The sequence below is a fragment of the Sardina pilchardus genome, chromosome 4, assembly GCF_963854185.1.
Source record: "Sardina pilchardus chromosome 4, fSarPil1.1, whole genome shotgun sequence".
Classification (NCBI taxonomy): Eukaryota; Metazoa; Chordata; class Actinopteri; order Clupeiformes; family Clupeidae; genus Sardina; species Sardina pilchardus.
Genome location: NC_084997.1, coordinates 12,206,936 through 12,221,242, shown reverse-complemented (window position 1 = coordinate 12,221,242; position 14,307 = coordinate 12,206,936). Strand labels below are relative to the sequence as shown.

The 14,307-nt window shown below is 51.8% G+C and overlaps 1 protein-coding gene across 6 annotated transcripts in view; it reads right to left on the bottom strand.

The window, feature by feature from the left end:
* Positions 1-423: 423 nt before the first annotated feature.
* itprid2 (ITPR interacting domain containing 2) overlaps positions 424-14,307 on the bottom strand; it is a 37,442-nt gene continuing 23,558 nt past the window's right edge. For 5 of the 6 annotated variants that reach the window (XM_062534185.1, XM_062534184.1, XM_062534186.1 and 2 more), the window contains 11 exons: positions 11,189-12,024; positions 10,311-10,359; positions 9,242-9,327; positions 7,247-8,911; positions 6,458-6,532; positions 5,861-5,976; positions 4,202-4,391; positions 3,771-3,827; positions 2,914-3,333; positions 1,325-1,477; positions 424-733 (listed from right to left, as the gene is read on the bottom strand). In XM_062534185.1, the coding sequence (XP_062390169.1) occupies positions 1,373-1,477; positions 2,914-3,333; positions 3,771-3,827; positions 4,202-4,391; positions 5,861-5,976; positions 6,458-6,532; positions 7,247-8,911; positions 9,242-9,327; positions 10,311-10,359; positions 11,189-12,024 (3,599 nt within the window). In that variant the 3' untranslated portion in view covers positions 424-733; positions 1,325-1,372. The remainder of the gene's footprint in view (positions 734-1,324; positions 1,478-2,913; positions 3,334-3,770; positions 3,828-4,201; positions 4,392-5,860; positions 5,977-6,457; positions 6,533-7,246; positions 8,912-9,241; positions 9,328-10,310; positions 10,360-11,188; positions 12,025-14,307) is intronic. The other variant, XM_062534187.1, reaches the window with a different exon arrangement.

The following is a 14,307-nucleotide window of genomic DNA, read 5'->3' as shown; positions in this document are numbered from 1 at the left end:
ACAGTAGTTGCTATTGGTCAATTCAAGTTGCGAGTGAAATGTATTGCACAGTTAGTTCCTCACAGAGGCTGCATTAGAAGAGAATAGGACAGTGGGTCTGTTTATACAGTAGACACTGATCTGGAAAGAGGACATACACAGTTTCACGTATGAGTCCAGACAGACACACAGACACATTCACACTGAAGACACAAACGTACAATATATAATTTTTCGACACAGACAGACGAGACAGACAGCCGGCCTCTTCGAACTTGTTCACCTTTCGGCAATCGGACATGCACGTGGACCAACAGCACATACTTAAGCACGTCCCACAAAGGCATCACAATTCAACATTGTACCATCAATATAGCCAGGTCACCATCCCAGAACCCCCAGCCCCCCCCCCCCCCCCCCCCCCCCCCCCCACACACACACACACACACACACACACACACACACCCAGCCCGGCCCAAGTAAGCAGCCGGGTCACAGTTTTGATCAGCGCATCATCGTCCACATACAGCAGTGTCGGTGTGTGGAGAAAAAGGCGTTCCATGTGTGTCTCTTTCCCCCGAATGACCGAGGCTAGTCGGCGCGGGGGGGTGGGGTGGGTGGTGGTAGTTTGGACCGGTCTGAGCTGGCCAGGCAGGTCTCTCCTCAGTGCAGGCTTCAACAGTGTTCAACACACAAACTCTTCAGTCCAAGCTTGTGCCGTTTTTTTTTCCCTCCTCCTTCTTCTTTTCTTCAGCTGCAGGGTAGGAGAGGGGAGGGGAGGGGAGGGGAGAGAGAGAAAGATGTAATGTGCCAAAGTGACAAACGTCAGTGACGGCTCTGGAGTACCGTGAAGAGAGATGTCTTATTTCATCACGCCAGCGTGGAAGTGACTTCACTCAATGCCTCTTTTTATGACTCAACAGGACAAGGTGAGGCCATTCTACCCTTGCCTTGTCAATATAACAAAAAACACACTGCCATCAAAGACAGTCCACATCAAACTTTCAGTGTATAAAAAACAAAATGACGTAGTCATGCGATATAAATAAGCCATTCATGTAGAAACGCTGCCGCAGTATTATTAGACACAACCAGGGTGCGTAGGCCCGGGGAGGGAGGAGAGGGGGGTGTTGGGGTTAAGCTACTTTCCTTTTGTGCATTGATGATGCTGAAATGGCCCATAAGTGTCCAATTTCCTGCCCACTCAAGCAAATCAAAACATCTAAACGAGATGGGATTGCTCGGTTTATTAGAGCAAACCTCGCTGGCATGTTAAGTGGGTGAGAAAGCGCGGCGCCCTGCGCTCTGCTGAGCTGTGCTGTGCTGTGGTCGTGCAAAAACCTACCTCTCTCGTAAATCCACCCTGGCGCGCGAGTGTGCGCACGCGATCGGCTCAGGGCTGCTCCCTCGACACCGCCACGGCTCTCCTGGGGGCGACGGCGGCGAGGAGCTCGCTCACGATCTCCTGGCGGATCTCGTTAGCGATGCTTTCTTTGATCTGCGGAGAGGTGAGATGTGGGGAGAAGAGGCAGGGAAGAGGGGAGAGGAAGAGGAGGTGAGAGTCAAAGACAAATAGAAGAGGAGGATTGAGATAACGAAGAACAGAACGACTGTGTGTGTGTGTGTGTCTTAGAGTGGACTCTCCTGGCTAGCTTGGACCTGGCCTGGCACAGTGGCATAAACACATGGTGGAGTTAAAAAGAGTGGCTGGCAATGCCAGGAACATACTGTTCTCCTGGGGCATCAACACACACACAGGCATCAACACACACACACACACACACACACACACACACACACACACACACACACACACACACACACACACACACACACACACACACACACACACACACACACACACACACACACACACACACACACACACACACACACACACACACACACACGAAGGAGAGAGACAGTGGACAAGACATCTCACTCAAAACGCACAAAAAATCCTGCCAAGCCTATGACATCATTCCAAAACACACAGGAGGGGAGAAAACAAAGTCACACACACAAAGCCAGGACTCAGAGACGGCTCCGCTGATCAATTCCAAGTTTCCTTTAAGAGCTTCAGGAGGTGCAAGTGAAACTCGCCAGGGTCTTAAATTAAGCGGACAAATGGTTTTTCATGACAGGATCTGGTCAGTAGCCATGCTGTCACCACACTACATCTGTCACAAAACGGGAGAGGAAATGTTCCTGTGTGTGCGCAAGTTTGTGAGTGTGTGTGTGTGTGTGTGTGTGTGTGTGTGTGTGTGTGTGTGTGGAGGGGGCTGTGTCTCATGCGCTGCCAAGGACATATTAAATATGTTCAGGACAGATGTGCCCCTTCCTCTGTCCTTCCTCTGCGTGTCTCCGATGACCAGTAAGGGAAAAGAGACAGAACTCCCCTCTCTCTGGAGGACACACACTTCAGGAAGCAGAGCTCTCTCCATAGCACATACTGTAGCTCTCCATAATACATGGTGACAGTGGCACTGCTGCTTTAGAGTTCAGTAGAGGGCAGCCTTCCTCTTTGTTTTTGCCCAATTCTCTGCGCTACCAGAAAAGACTGTGACAAGGGCCTGAAGTGCCCCAAAACTTTTTTTTCTGATGACTGAGACCTTAGTTGGATGAGAATGCTTATGCAGCAAAACGGTTGGTTGTGAGGAGCGTGTGTTTAGTAGTAGTGTGTTTGTAAGGGGTTGTGCTGGGCACACGACTGGGGATTAAAGGGTTAATTATTCAATGCTTTGAGGCATTATAAAAATAGATGAAAGGCTCCTCCGCAGACAGCCACTGTATTCTGGTCTCATCCTCACTGCTGTGCTGTGCTGTACTGCGCAGCCCGGGGAGAGCGTTAGCGTTAGCCATGCGTGCAGGGCAGCGTTAGCCCCACGCAGCAGAGTGGACATCCCCTCAGGCTACTCACTCACACACACTCACCTCTTTGATCAGCTGCTGCAGGTGTGGGTTATCGGCTCCTCCTCCTGCTGCTGCTGCCTCCTCTCTCCCTCTCTCCTGCAGCAGATGGGGGTTAATAGCTGGCTGACTCCCCTGCTCCACCGCCGGCGAGCAGCTCTCCGTCCTCCCCTGTCCACCCACCACCTCCTCCTCCGTCCCAGCCGGAGGCTGCTCGGGGGGCTCCACGCCTGGCCGCGGAGGGGGGGCCGGGGTGAGGCAGACCGTGGCCCGGTAGAGGGCTCCCCTCTGGGGGGACGAGCGTCCCGAGGCGGCCCGGTGGCTCCGCACGGGGCTGACGGTGCCCGAGGAGCGGCCCGACATGGGGGTGGTGGCGCGGCTCAGGCCCCCCTCGTAGCCCAGCTCCGACTGCAGGTACAGCTGCTCCCGCAGGAGGTCAGACATCTGGGGGGAGAAGGGGGAGAACACACACACATACACACATTAACACAAACATAAAAACAAGCACACATTCAGTATGTGAGGGATCAGACATGTCACACACACAATCACACATACATATGTATAATGTATAGAATGCATAGACATACATGAAAAACAAGCATGCAAATGTGGTGAAACGAAGGTCATGCATATAACCACGGTTCTAGGAGTTTCGGATGACCGCCAGAGGCGGTGCTTTCAGCACCTGGATGGTCATCGCATGCACGTGTATGTAAACACACGACCACACACATGACCCAGATACATGAGCCTGACAGAAGAGCAGTGCTGATACACACACCCACCCACCCACCCACATAAACACACACAGACACACACACACACACACACACACACACATATTGTTATGCGAGCCGAGGCGACAGTAACACACTCACCGGCTCCAGGGCCGAGGCGTTGGACATGCTGTCCAGACTGTGACCTCTGTGCATGGCCTGTGTGGAAGAATCACTCATTACAAGGAGACCAACCCACCAGGGTTACAGTTTACAACAGCCACGTGCCTGACCTACAATATGAACGCCAGCCTAATCTCGGCAGAATAAAACAAAGTCCACACAGAGGTTTGGGACTACCAGTGTCCATCACAAAAGGATTTACATTTCAAACTAAATAACAAAAGACAACCTTGAGATACATAAATAATTCAACTGATTACACTATCAAATGTCTTTTCACCAACAAATTGGTTCATTTCACACAGAAGTTGTCAACTGTTTGAATTTCTACTGTGTGGAAAAGGTTAATTGTGAGCACCCATGTGGATATCCAACCTCATGATAATTATTCACAGAGCATTGAGTTTTACCCTGTACTTCTGTGGCATGGAAAAGGTGTAGTGGCAGCCACTGACCATAGGGTGGCAGTAGAGGCCGCGATGCTGAGCGGCACGGAGCTGTTCGTTGAGTGCCAGCAGCCGATCCTCCACCTGCAGCTCCAACTCCTGCAGCTCCTGCCTGACCGAACCACGCAGAGCCTGCAGCTGTTCCGCCTCCATCCTTATGGGGAGAGAGAGGGATAGAGAGAGGGATAGAGAGAGGGAGAGAGGGAGAGAGAGAGAGGAGAGAGAGTGTTATTGTCTATGCAGTTCATTGATCTTATTATGATTGCCTACACCATTGCCAAAGTATACTGATGAAACTATAGCTAGTCATAACAATAAAGCCACTTGAACTGAGGGGTAGGGGAGGTGGGGGGGAGGAGAGGGGGAGAGAGAAAGGAATGGAAAGAAAGAGAGAGAGAGAGGGAGGGGATGAGATGGAGAAGCTAGTAAGGAGATGAGGTGTATCATTTGGAGTAATGACTCATGCATACTACTGCAATATTTCAGGAAACAGAGAGGGTGGAGAGGCTTTATTGGGTATTGATCAAGGTCTATATTAAATTTGGAGGTAATGAGAGCATCATCAAAACTCCAAATGTTGCTGACACCGAGTCAAACTATTCTATACACCACATCAGAATACATCTTTACAACATCACCATAATCCAGCAACGAGATGCCATTCTTGCGGTTTCAACCGGAAAGACAGTTAAATAGAATCGGGTTACACAGAAAACCATCAAACTCTGTCCAAACAACTAGCACTAAAATAAGCCGTGAGCAAACAGAGAACCAATACGTGAACCTCACTGTTTTTTTTGTCAACTGAGCTAGTTCCCTCTTGTGGTGGGGTGTACACATAATGACGCCCAATCAAACGTAAACAGTGAAATGTGATCTATTGTGCGTCAGTACCCCCCTAAGGTCCCCGCACAGAGGCGAAAACATGAGTGAGGCGCATTTCGCTCTCGATGTTCAACTACATTCAATTCCAACCAGCAACCCAACACTTTCGCTTTGGCTCCTTGACGATTACGGTTTGGTTCTATTTTGTTTGACGCTACACACCGCTCTGTAAAGCCCATCGTTGATCAAATGTTGGTCAGCGGAACATTGCTGGTGTACGCGGGCGAGTGACCAGAAGTGTCGGCGCACTTGTGTCGCTGGCGAGTGTGTGGAGGCCACAACAGCTCGTCCACATGTGACCACTCCACAAAAGTGCCTTACACAATCACCACTAGCCTGAAGAGAAGTGCTTTGGAGAGCACTCCACTCAAACGCTAATCCATCCTGACTGGCTGACCAGTCCGTGTGTGTGTGTGTGTGTGTGTGTGTGTTTGTGTTTATGTGGCTGACCAGTCCATGTGTGTGTGTGTGTGTGTGTGTGTGTGTGTGTGTGTGTGTGTGTGTGTGTGTGTGTTTATGTCTGTGGGGCTGATGTCATATGTGTGTGTATCTGTCGCTTTGGACAAAAACGTCTGCCAAATACCATAAACATGTGCTGTGTGGGACTCTGTGTGTGTGTGTGTTTGTGTGTCTCTCCGCACCTCTCCTCCTGACTGAGGTGCTGGTAGACCTCAGGAGTAAAAGATGAAGTAATGTGTGTGTGTGTGTGTGTGTGTGTGTGTTTGTGTGTCTCCGCACCTCTCCTCCTGACTGAGGTGCTGGTAGACCTGAGACTGCTGCCTCATCAGGGACAGCTCCAGGTCCATCATCTGCGTGCGGAACACACACAAACTCCTCTTCCTCATCTGCAGATCCTGGAGAGAGAGAGAGAGAGAGAGAGAGAGAGAGAGAGAGAGAGAGAGAGAGAGAGAAAGAAAGAAGGAAAGAAGAAAGAAAGAAAGAAAGAAAGAAAGAAAGAAAGAAAGAGAGAGAGAGAGAGAGAGAGAGAGAGAGAGAGAGAGAAAGAAAGAAAGAAAGAAAGAAAGAAAGAAAGAGAGAGAGAAAAAGACAGAAGGAGAGAAAACTCATTAAAACTGATAACGTGCTTGTTTGGCCAAACAGGCAGGCAGGCAGACACACACACACACACACATAAATATAATCTCTGAGCCAAATCACATTCATGGTTTTGGAGAAAAGGACCGATAGCCTTGGGAATTAAATCAAGCTCTCCGTCACACCACTCCCCACAAGAGGGCCCCACAACAGCCCCAAGGGGGCTTATGGAATCAAATCTTCTCCTCTTCTGGGAAAACTCGCTTTTTTTTTCCACGGAGAAGGGGGGGAAAGGCTTACCTCATAGAGCGTCTGGACGGACCTCTGTGGACTGAAGGCATCGGCGGGCATGTCGTCAGGACCCGGGGTAGAGCCCTGCCAGAAAAAAAACACCACACAGAGTCTGTTAGGCCAGGCGGGCATGCCTCCACTCAAGGTTAACCACAACCGGCGCTTATGTTTACTCTGATCCTCATGCAAATGTGTGTGTTGTGTGAGTAAAGAGCATGTGTGTTTGAACGCATGTGACCATGTACGTGTATAAATAAATTGTGTGTGTGTGTGTGTGTGTGCGTGCGTGTGTGTGTGTTTGGATGCCTGTTTATTCTCAGGGAGGACCGACCACAAGAAAGCGAGAGCATTTACCCCCCTTTATCACGCAGTATTTGCCTAGGGAGGCAGAGCAAACATGCATGACTCAGTAGTGGTTGGATACGGATGGCTTTGGAGCGGGTATCACTATCAAAGTCATAAGTTAGTGTTTCCTGGAAGGGACAATAGGCTTCTACTGAACCAATCATGCAAAACCATACAAGACAGTCATAAGCTTTATTGTTGTATTTACTCACAACATGCCGTACAAAAATCATCAAACCATTAATGAGGGAAATAACTAAGGAATAAAGGGAAATAAAGGGAAATAACTAAGGAATAAAGATTTTTATACGACCATACTGTTCAACTTAATCTCACTTGATCATCCCTGTTGCATTCTAAGGACTGGAAGAGTTGATGTGTGCGAGTGTGTGTACGTGTGGTGAGTGTGTGTGAGTGTGTGAGTGTGTGAGTGTGTGTGTGGCCAGTACTCACGCGGGCCAGGCTCTGGACGGTGCCCCTGATCTCGTGCAGGACCCTGCGGAGCTGCATCTCGGTGGTGGAGACGGGCGGCGGGCCGGCGGGCGACGGCTCGTGGGGGAAGGGGAAGCAGGGCGGCCCCGAGTACTGCGCGCTGTAGGCCTGACCCAGGCCACCGGGGGGCGGCGTGCTGTACGGCAGGCTGTAGGGGGCGCTGTGGGGGTGCACCAGGGGGCTGTAGGACGGGGCTGGACTGGGGGCGTGAGGGGGGAGCGGGGAGCCGTACCGACTGTCAGGCTGCTGCTGCTGCTGCTGCTGGGGGTGGTAGGGGAAGTTGAAGGGTGAAGCAGCGTGCGCTAGAGGGCCGTAGGGGGCGCTGTTGAGCATGCTGGCGCTGTGCGGCGGCGTGAAGAAGGCGCTGTGGGGGGGCGTGAAGAAGGGCGACGGGGACGGGGACGGCGTGTAGGGGAAGGCACCGCTGAAGGACGAGTTCAGGCTGTTGTAGGCAGAGCCGGGGTAGGGGGAGCGGAAGTGGGGCAGTTGGTGGGGCGGATGCTGGTGGTGCTGCTGGTGGTGGTGGTGGTGGGGTGTGGGCGAGGGGGCATGCTGCTGGCCCAGCGCGAGGTTGGGCACGCTACTCCAGCCGCCGGCCTCGCCCAGAGCCCGCTGCTGGGGCCAGTCGTGCAGGGCCCCGCCGTGGAGCGAGCTGCTGGACAGGGTCAGGTGCCCGGGCACCGCCGACAACGGGGTGCGTGAGAACGGCCCGTCCGATGCCGTCGCTGCCGTCGGCGATTTGATGATGAGGGTGGTCCGGCAGCTGCGTCGCCCTTCCTCGCCCTCCTCCTCCTCCTCCTCGTCCTCGTTGCGGCCCTCCTCTCTGATGGCGTCGGCGGCGGCGGCGGCGTCCGAGTCGGGCGTGTAGCGGTAGGAGAAGGTGGGCGTGGCGCAGTGGCGCACCGAGCCGTGGCCCAGCTGGACGCGCAGCGAGGAGACCACGCGCGACGGGCTGAGCAGCGAGGCGGGCAGCGAGCTGGACCGCTGCATGCGCCCCAGACGGCCCTTGTGCAGCTCCTGGGCCCGGTCGGCCGACGCTGGCGCCGGCGCCCGACTCGTCCGGTCTTCGCCGGTCATCGCGGAGCGCTCCTGCGCCCGGTGCAGGGCCGTGCGGACCAGGTCGGACGCGCTGGGCTTGGAACCTTCCGGAGAACCGCCGTTGGACTCGCCAGCGGAGCCCGGCGCGGACTCGGACACCAGATCGGCGGTGATTCCGCGTTCTGCGGTGGAACCCGGTTCCGCGGGAGAACCCAGCTCATGGGCCGCCGGAGCCTCCATGGGTGAGGAGAGTTCTAACGACACGCCGGCCTCTGCCTGAGGTGAGGCGTCTGCAGTGGACTCTGTAGTGGTCAGACCAGGCTCGTCTGCAGAGCCGACCGGCTGCGTGGCTATCGCGTCGGCCGCTCTGGTGAAATGGTGGATGGTGTACTCAGGCACCTCCTTCTTGCCCTCCTCCTCCTCCTCCTCCTCTTCCTCCTCCTGCTCTTCCTCCTCACCGTGCGTCTGCAGGACGGCCTGGGCGTCCGTTTCGAAGGCGGCGGCGTCGGTGCTCAGAGAGTTGGCCGAGTCGCCGGCGTGGGACGTCACCGTGGTCTCGCTGTCGCAGCTGTCCGAACTCTCCTGGACCTGACCGCAAAAGGACACCAGGGTGATGAGAAACAAGCTGGACAGCTTCAGCTCAGAAATCTCTCTTTCACAACTCTTTGCACACTCTTCTCTTGCAAATTTCATTTTGATTCCAGTAAATATTTATGCCATTTAGAGAAAGAAACACGTAAAAGAAATCACCAGAACTTTTTAAAATGAGGCGTCAGAAAAGCCTTCGCCGTATCACACAAAGCACCTATTAGATATGCCCGTGTAATCTGCTAGTTCTGTCTCAGCATTCCCAATGGCTCTCTTGATCCTTCAAGCATGCACTCAGAACCTGCCGGAAGGTCAAATCGAGTTAATTACCTTCAGATAATTAGCAGAGCAATCAGCGCAGGGGTCTTCAGCGAATCCACTGCTGTCTGACTGCTGGCTGGCGGTCCTCAGCAGTTCTGTGGACGCGGACGGAATCAGACACAAACATAAGCCAGCCAGAAGAATAAACAATCAGATAAACAATCAACAGAGTGATAAAATGAAGAGGCCATTCAACAGACTCATTGTGTGACAAAACACAAAGGCTTGCAAACAAAGATTCAAAGGGCCTCCATATTTACTGACTAATGAAGGCCTTTCAACTGAAACGATAAGACAGCTACAAGACTACTTTAGGGAAGTTGTGGTATGGCTCAAACACACCTAAAATAAGGTACTATTGAATTCTCCTTATGTTTCGCAGTAGACACATTTGATATGAGGGCGCTGGGGAAAAACACTGATGTTGGAACAGCCACTGGTGACCACTGCTCTGCAGCGCTATCAATCAGTACACACAACTGCCACAAGGGGGCAGACTTGGATCAGTTCTGAAGACCAGAGCTCAGTCGTGGGGGCTATATTAAGGGCACTAAGGGGGCATCATGGAATAGTTTTCCACTGATGCACTTTGAAGAGTAATGCCTTCACCAAAGTTGTTTTGTCCCCAAGAAAAAGAAGTGAACTTTTAACTGGTCACGCAAATTAGATTGTCGTGACCTGTATTCTTAGTAGCAAATGTTCTGCATTAAGAGGACCCGGCTTAACTCAATCCCGCAATCAAGAATAGTCAGTGAATATCTGCTTTCACTGAAATAATCAAAGGCTTGGGGCCTCACTGTTTTGGAAAATGTCATAAGAAGTGAATTAGCTTAAATAAAACTGTTTATAAAATTTGTTTGTCAGAAGAGCAAAAGCTTATGTAACTCCTGCAACATCAGGAATATATTCCAGCCTTATTTACCCTGAAAGGCCTAATAATAGATGGCTGATAGTGGATGAGGGCCCCTTTGAGGATCCACCCAGCAGACAGGGCAAGAGACCGACAGCATTCCTGGCATTAAGTGCAGTGTTTTAGCTTTGGTGCGGATGAGCAGGTTTCACTGCAGGACAAACTCACCACTGCCAGCTCGAGATGTGCTTCGGGTGCCAGGCTCGTCTTCCTGCAGCTGCAAACACACACACACACACACACACATTAGACTTGCTCGGTTTTCAAAAAGCAGAACATTTCAAACTTCTACAACAATCGATTGTTTTTCCAAAGCATAGAAGCACTTTGAATCTACAATTGAAAACATAAAAAATGCTGAATAAATAAAACCCTCTGTTTTATACTCCTGTTTTAGGTGGTTACATAATTGTTAAATTGGACTCATTTCTGACCGAAACAACAACAGCTATTGTGGGAACATATCAAATGTTCCAATGACAAAAGTTTCAATTTTAAATCAACCACAGCTGCTATACTATCTTGCTCAACACAAACGTGGTTATACTCCTCTATAAGGTACAGTCTGAATCTTAAGTTTGAGTGTTCTCAAGCTGTGCAACATAAAGCGATTGTGAAAATATTTAGTCCAACTCAATTAGTAAATAGTCGTCTGCAACACGACCTAACCGAGGCACGTACCGCAATGCATTAGCAAAACAAAACCACAGTCACTCTTGCCTATTCTCCAGGGACAAACGAGTTCCCGTGCTTCTCTTATTTTTAGCTTCATGTCACGACCGACGGCTTTCTCACAAAGCTGTAACCACAGCGATACTGTGGGAGTACTATGGGATGTGGACTATGGGATGGGAACAGCCCCTCTCTTTCTCTCTCTCTCTCTCTCTCTCTCTCCCTCTCTCTCTCCATCCGGCGTGGGTGGTATCAACAGCCTTCAGCGTTAACCCAGTGACCAGTTCTATGTGGAAGAACAGGCCAAGCAAAACACAAACAGAACAAAACAAAACAGAACCAAACAAAAAAACAGGCTGGGAGCGGTTCTCTACCTCGTCCATCTCGAAAGACTCGCGGGCCTGGGGGGAGGTGCGGAGGTGGTCGAGGAGCGGGTTGGGCAGCAGGCTGGACGGCTCTTTGTCCGGCGTGGAGGTGATGGCCCTCTGGAGGTCGCTGCCCAGCTCCTTCACGTTGACCCCGATCGATCCGTCGCCGTCGCTCTCCTCCGAGACCCCACTGATGCTGACCAGTACCGGGGTCTCCGTCCCCAGCGCGGGGCCCTCCACCTGGGCAGCGGGCTGGGGCTGGGCCTGGTCATCTGGGCTCTCGGAGACGGGCGTGGCGGTGGCGGCGGCGGCCGGGTCCGAGGCGTCCCCGTTGCTCTCGCTGCTGCCCTGTCCGGCCTCCTCGGCCACCGTGGCCAGCGAGGGCGAGTCCTTCTTCCGGAACGCCTTCTGCGGCTTCACCTCGGCGAGACGCGCGTGCTCCTCCGCCGAAACGTTGCTAGCAGCAGCACCGCCGCCTCCGCCGCCGATCGCCGGGCTACCGGGGTCAGAGTTCGTTGCCGCCGCCGCCGGCGCCATGGTGGCCGTGGCCGTGGCCGTGCCCGCCTCGGGCGAGCCGGCGGGGGCGTGCAGGTTGTGGCGCGTCAGGGTCCTCTTGAGAATCTTGACGGCGTTGAGCGTGGAGTGGGAGTGGGCGCGGGCGCGGGGCACGGGCGGCAGCTCCTTGGCATCACCCTCGGCATCAGTGCTGGCACCGCCGCCAACGCCGGGGCTGGCGCTACTGACGTTACCGATCTTCTCCACGGGCAGACCGGACACCTGCGAGTAGAGCGACGAGAAGGCATTGGCCACAGTGGTCAGCACCTCGATCTGCCGGAAACGACCTTCAAAACGAGAAGGAGAGAGAGAGAGAAAGAGAGAGAGAGAGAGAGAGACATTTATGAAAAGTCAACTTTCAGGGGCTGTGTCAGCAGAAACAGATGTTTTTGAGAAACATACACACACACACACACACACACACACACACACACACACACACAAACACACACAAACACACACAAACACACACAAACACACACAAACACACACACATATTCAGCTCTTGAAACAGCAGCCTTGATAAATTTAGCAGCAAAGATGATTAATGCTGCATGGAACTTAAAGGTGTCGGATCATAGAGGAGTACTGTACATGCAGTACACTAGCCTGGGGATGGGAGGGGTGGCAGTCACTCGTATTTATCCCCCGTTCCACAGCCTTACAAGGCACTGGGAGACAGACACACACACACACACACACACACACACACACACACACACACAAAGGCAGGAAGATGAATGCCATGTAGATATGGGGGGAGGAAGAAAGGCTGCACTTCATCTCCGCTCCAAATGCATGTTAGTGTGATATGACACGGCACATTAGGCCAGCACGGCCCAGGAATTTATCACTCTTTCTGCAGACTTTTCCTGCAGTCACATGAGCCCACTGAGTCAGCAAGATCAACACACAGAGAGAACGAGAGAGAGACAGAGAGAGAGACACAGAGAGAGAAAGCAAGAGACAGAGAGAGAGAAATAGAGAAATAGAGAGAGAGAGATAGAGGGAGAGATAGAGAGAGAGGGGCGATGGTGCTACAAAAAAGGGAAGCGAAAGTCTTCAGTCTTCTTTGGGAAAGCATAAAGCAAAGCTCTCCCCTTCCCTTCCCTTCCCTTCTCCTCCCTTCCCTCCTCTTCTCCTCTTTCTCTCTCTCTGCTCCGAGGGGAGAGGGCCGCGCTCGCGCAGAGCTGATCAGTAGACGCCTGGGGGAGCGTTGGAAGGGAGGGAAAACAGAGAGCTTACATAAGAAAAGTCAACATGACTCTATGGGAGAGCCATGCACCCCGACTCAGCACGGCCTCCCTCGGCCAGCCGCTTGTGAAATGTCACCAGGGCTGGGACAGCGTGATATTGTGTGTGTGTGTGTGTGTGTGTGTGTGTGTGTGTGTGTGTGTGTGTGTGTGTGTGGGTATTTGTGAGTCAGTGTGTGTGTGTGTGTGTGTGTGCGTGTGTGCGCGTGTGTGCGTGTGTGTGTGTATGCAAGTGTGTGAGGGTATTTGTGAGTCTTTGTGAGTCTCTGTGTGTGTGTGTGTGTGTGTGTGTGTGTGTGTGTGTGTGTGTGTGTGTGTATGGGGGTTTAGGGGGGTGGGGGGTCATGGGATCTGAAGCTTTCTGAGAACTTTGATATTTAAGACTGTTCCGTGCTCTGCTTGTCCAAGAAAGCCGACATGGACGCATAATCCTACAACTGCCCCAGCGCGCTGCAGCTTCGGCCAAATCTAAATATACGGACATCACTTCACAAACGAGACACAGATCATTTCTGTACTTGCACTTCTGCTTTGAAGAGCAGCACTACGAGACACACAGCGGTATGCACGCATGCATGTGAGAACAGGCTTCTCTCCTCAAAAGTGATCTGATCATCTGAGTGAACTTCAGAGGCATTCCGCAAATCACAGGCCTGTTTTTGGACCATAAGGCAAATGAGATGCTGGGCGTCTTTGTTAAGTGTTGCCTTTGACCCAAAATAGACAAACGTCTATTTTTACCACTCTGACTGGTAAGCAAATGAACATGTTGGGCGTAGGATGCCAACGGTGTTGTGTATTTGCATTTAAGCGTGATGCATTTTCTGCACCTTGTGTTTTTGCAGAGGCGTCCTGAGCACTTAGAATCGGCAAAAAGGTTTAACTCCAATGCACTTAGAAAGGCACATCATTCACGTTTCTTTAGTAAAACATAGTGCATTTTGCACTTTAGATTAAACTAGATAAGATTTAAATGTATTGTCATTGTGCAGAGTACACGTACAAAGACAACAAAATGCAGTTTGCATCTAACCAGAAGTGCAAAAAAGCAGAGAAGTGCAATGTGATGTACCAGCAGCAATCTAAAGCCCAGTCTGATAGCGTCCTTAAGGAGCTTAAGCCAGCTACTACTGGGGGATGTTTGAGCTTGGTAAAGTTATGTAATAATGGCCTTCCTTATTGTACGATCAGATAGATTTCTCTGTCTGTCTGCGGTACTTTCACAATGAAGACCTTGATAAAAAAAAAGGGCATCCAAAAAAAGGAAGTTCCCTCGTAAAACTCAACATCCCAGAACAAACACAGACGACCACTCTC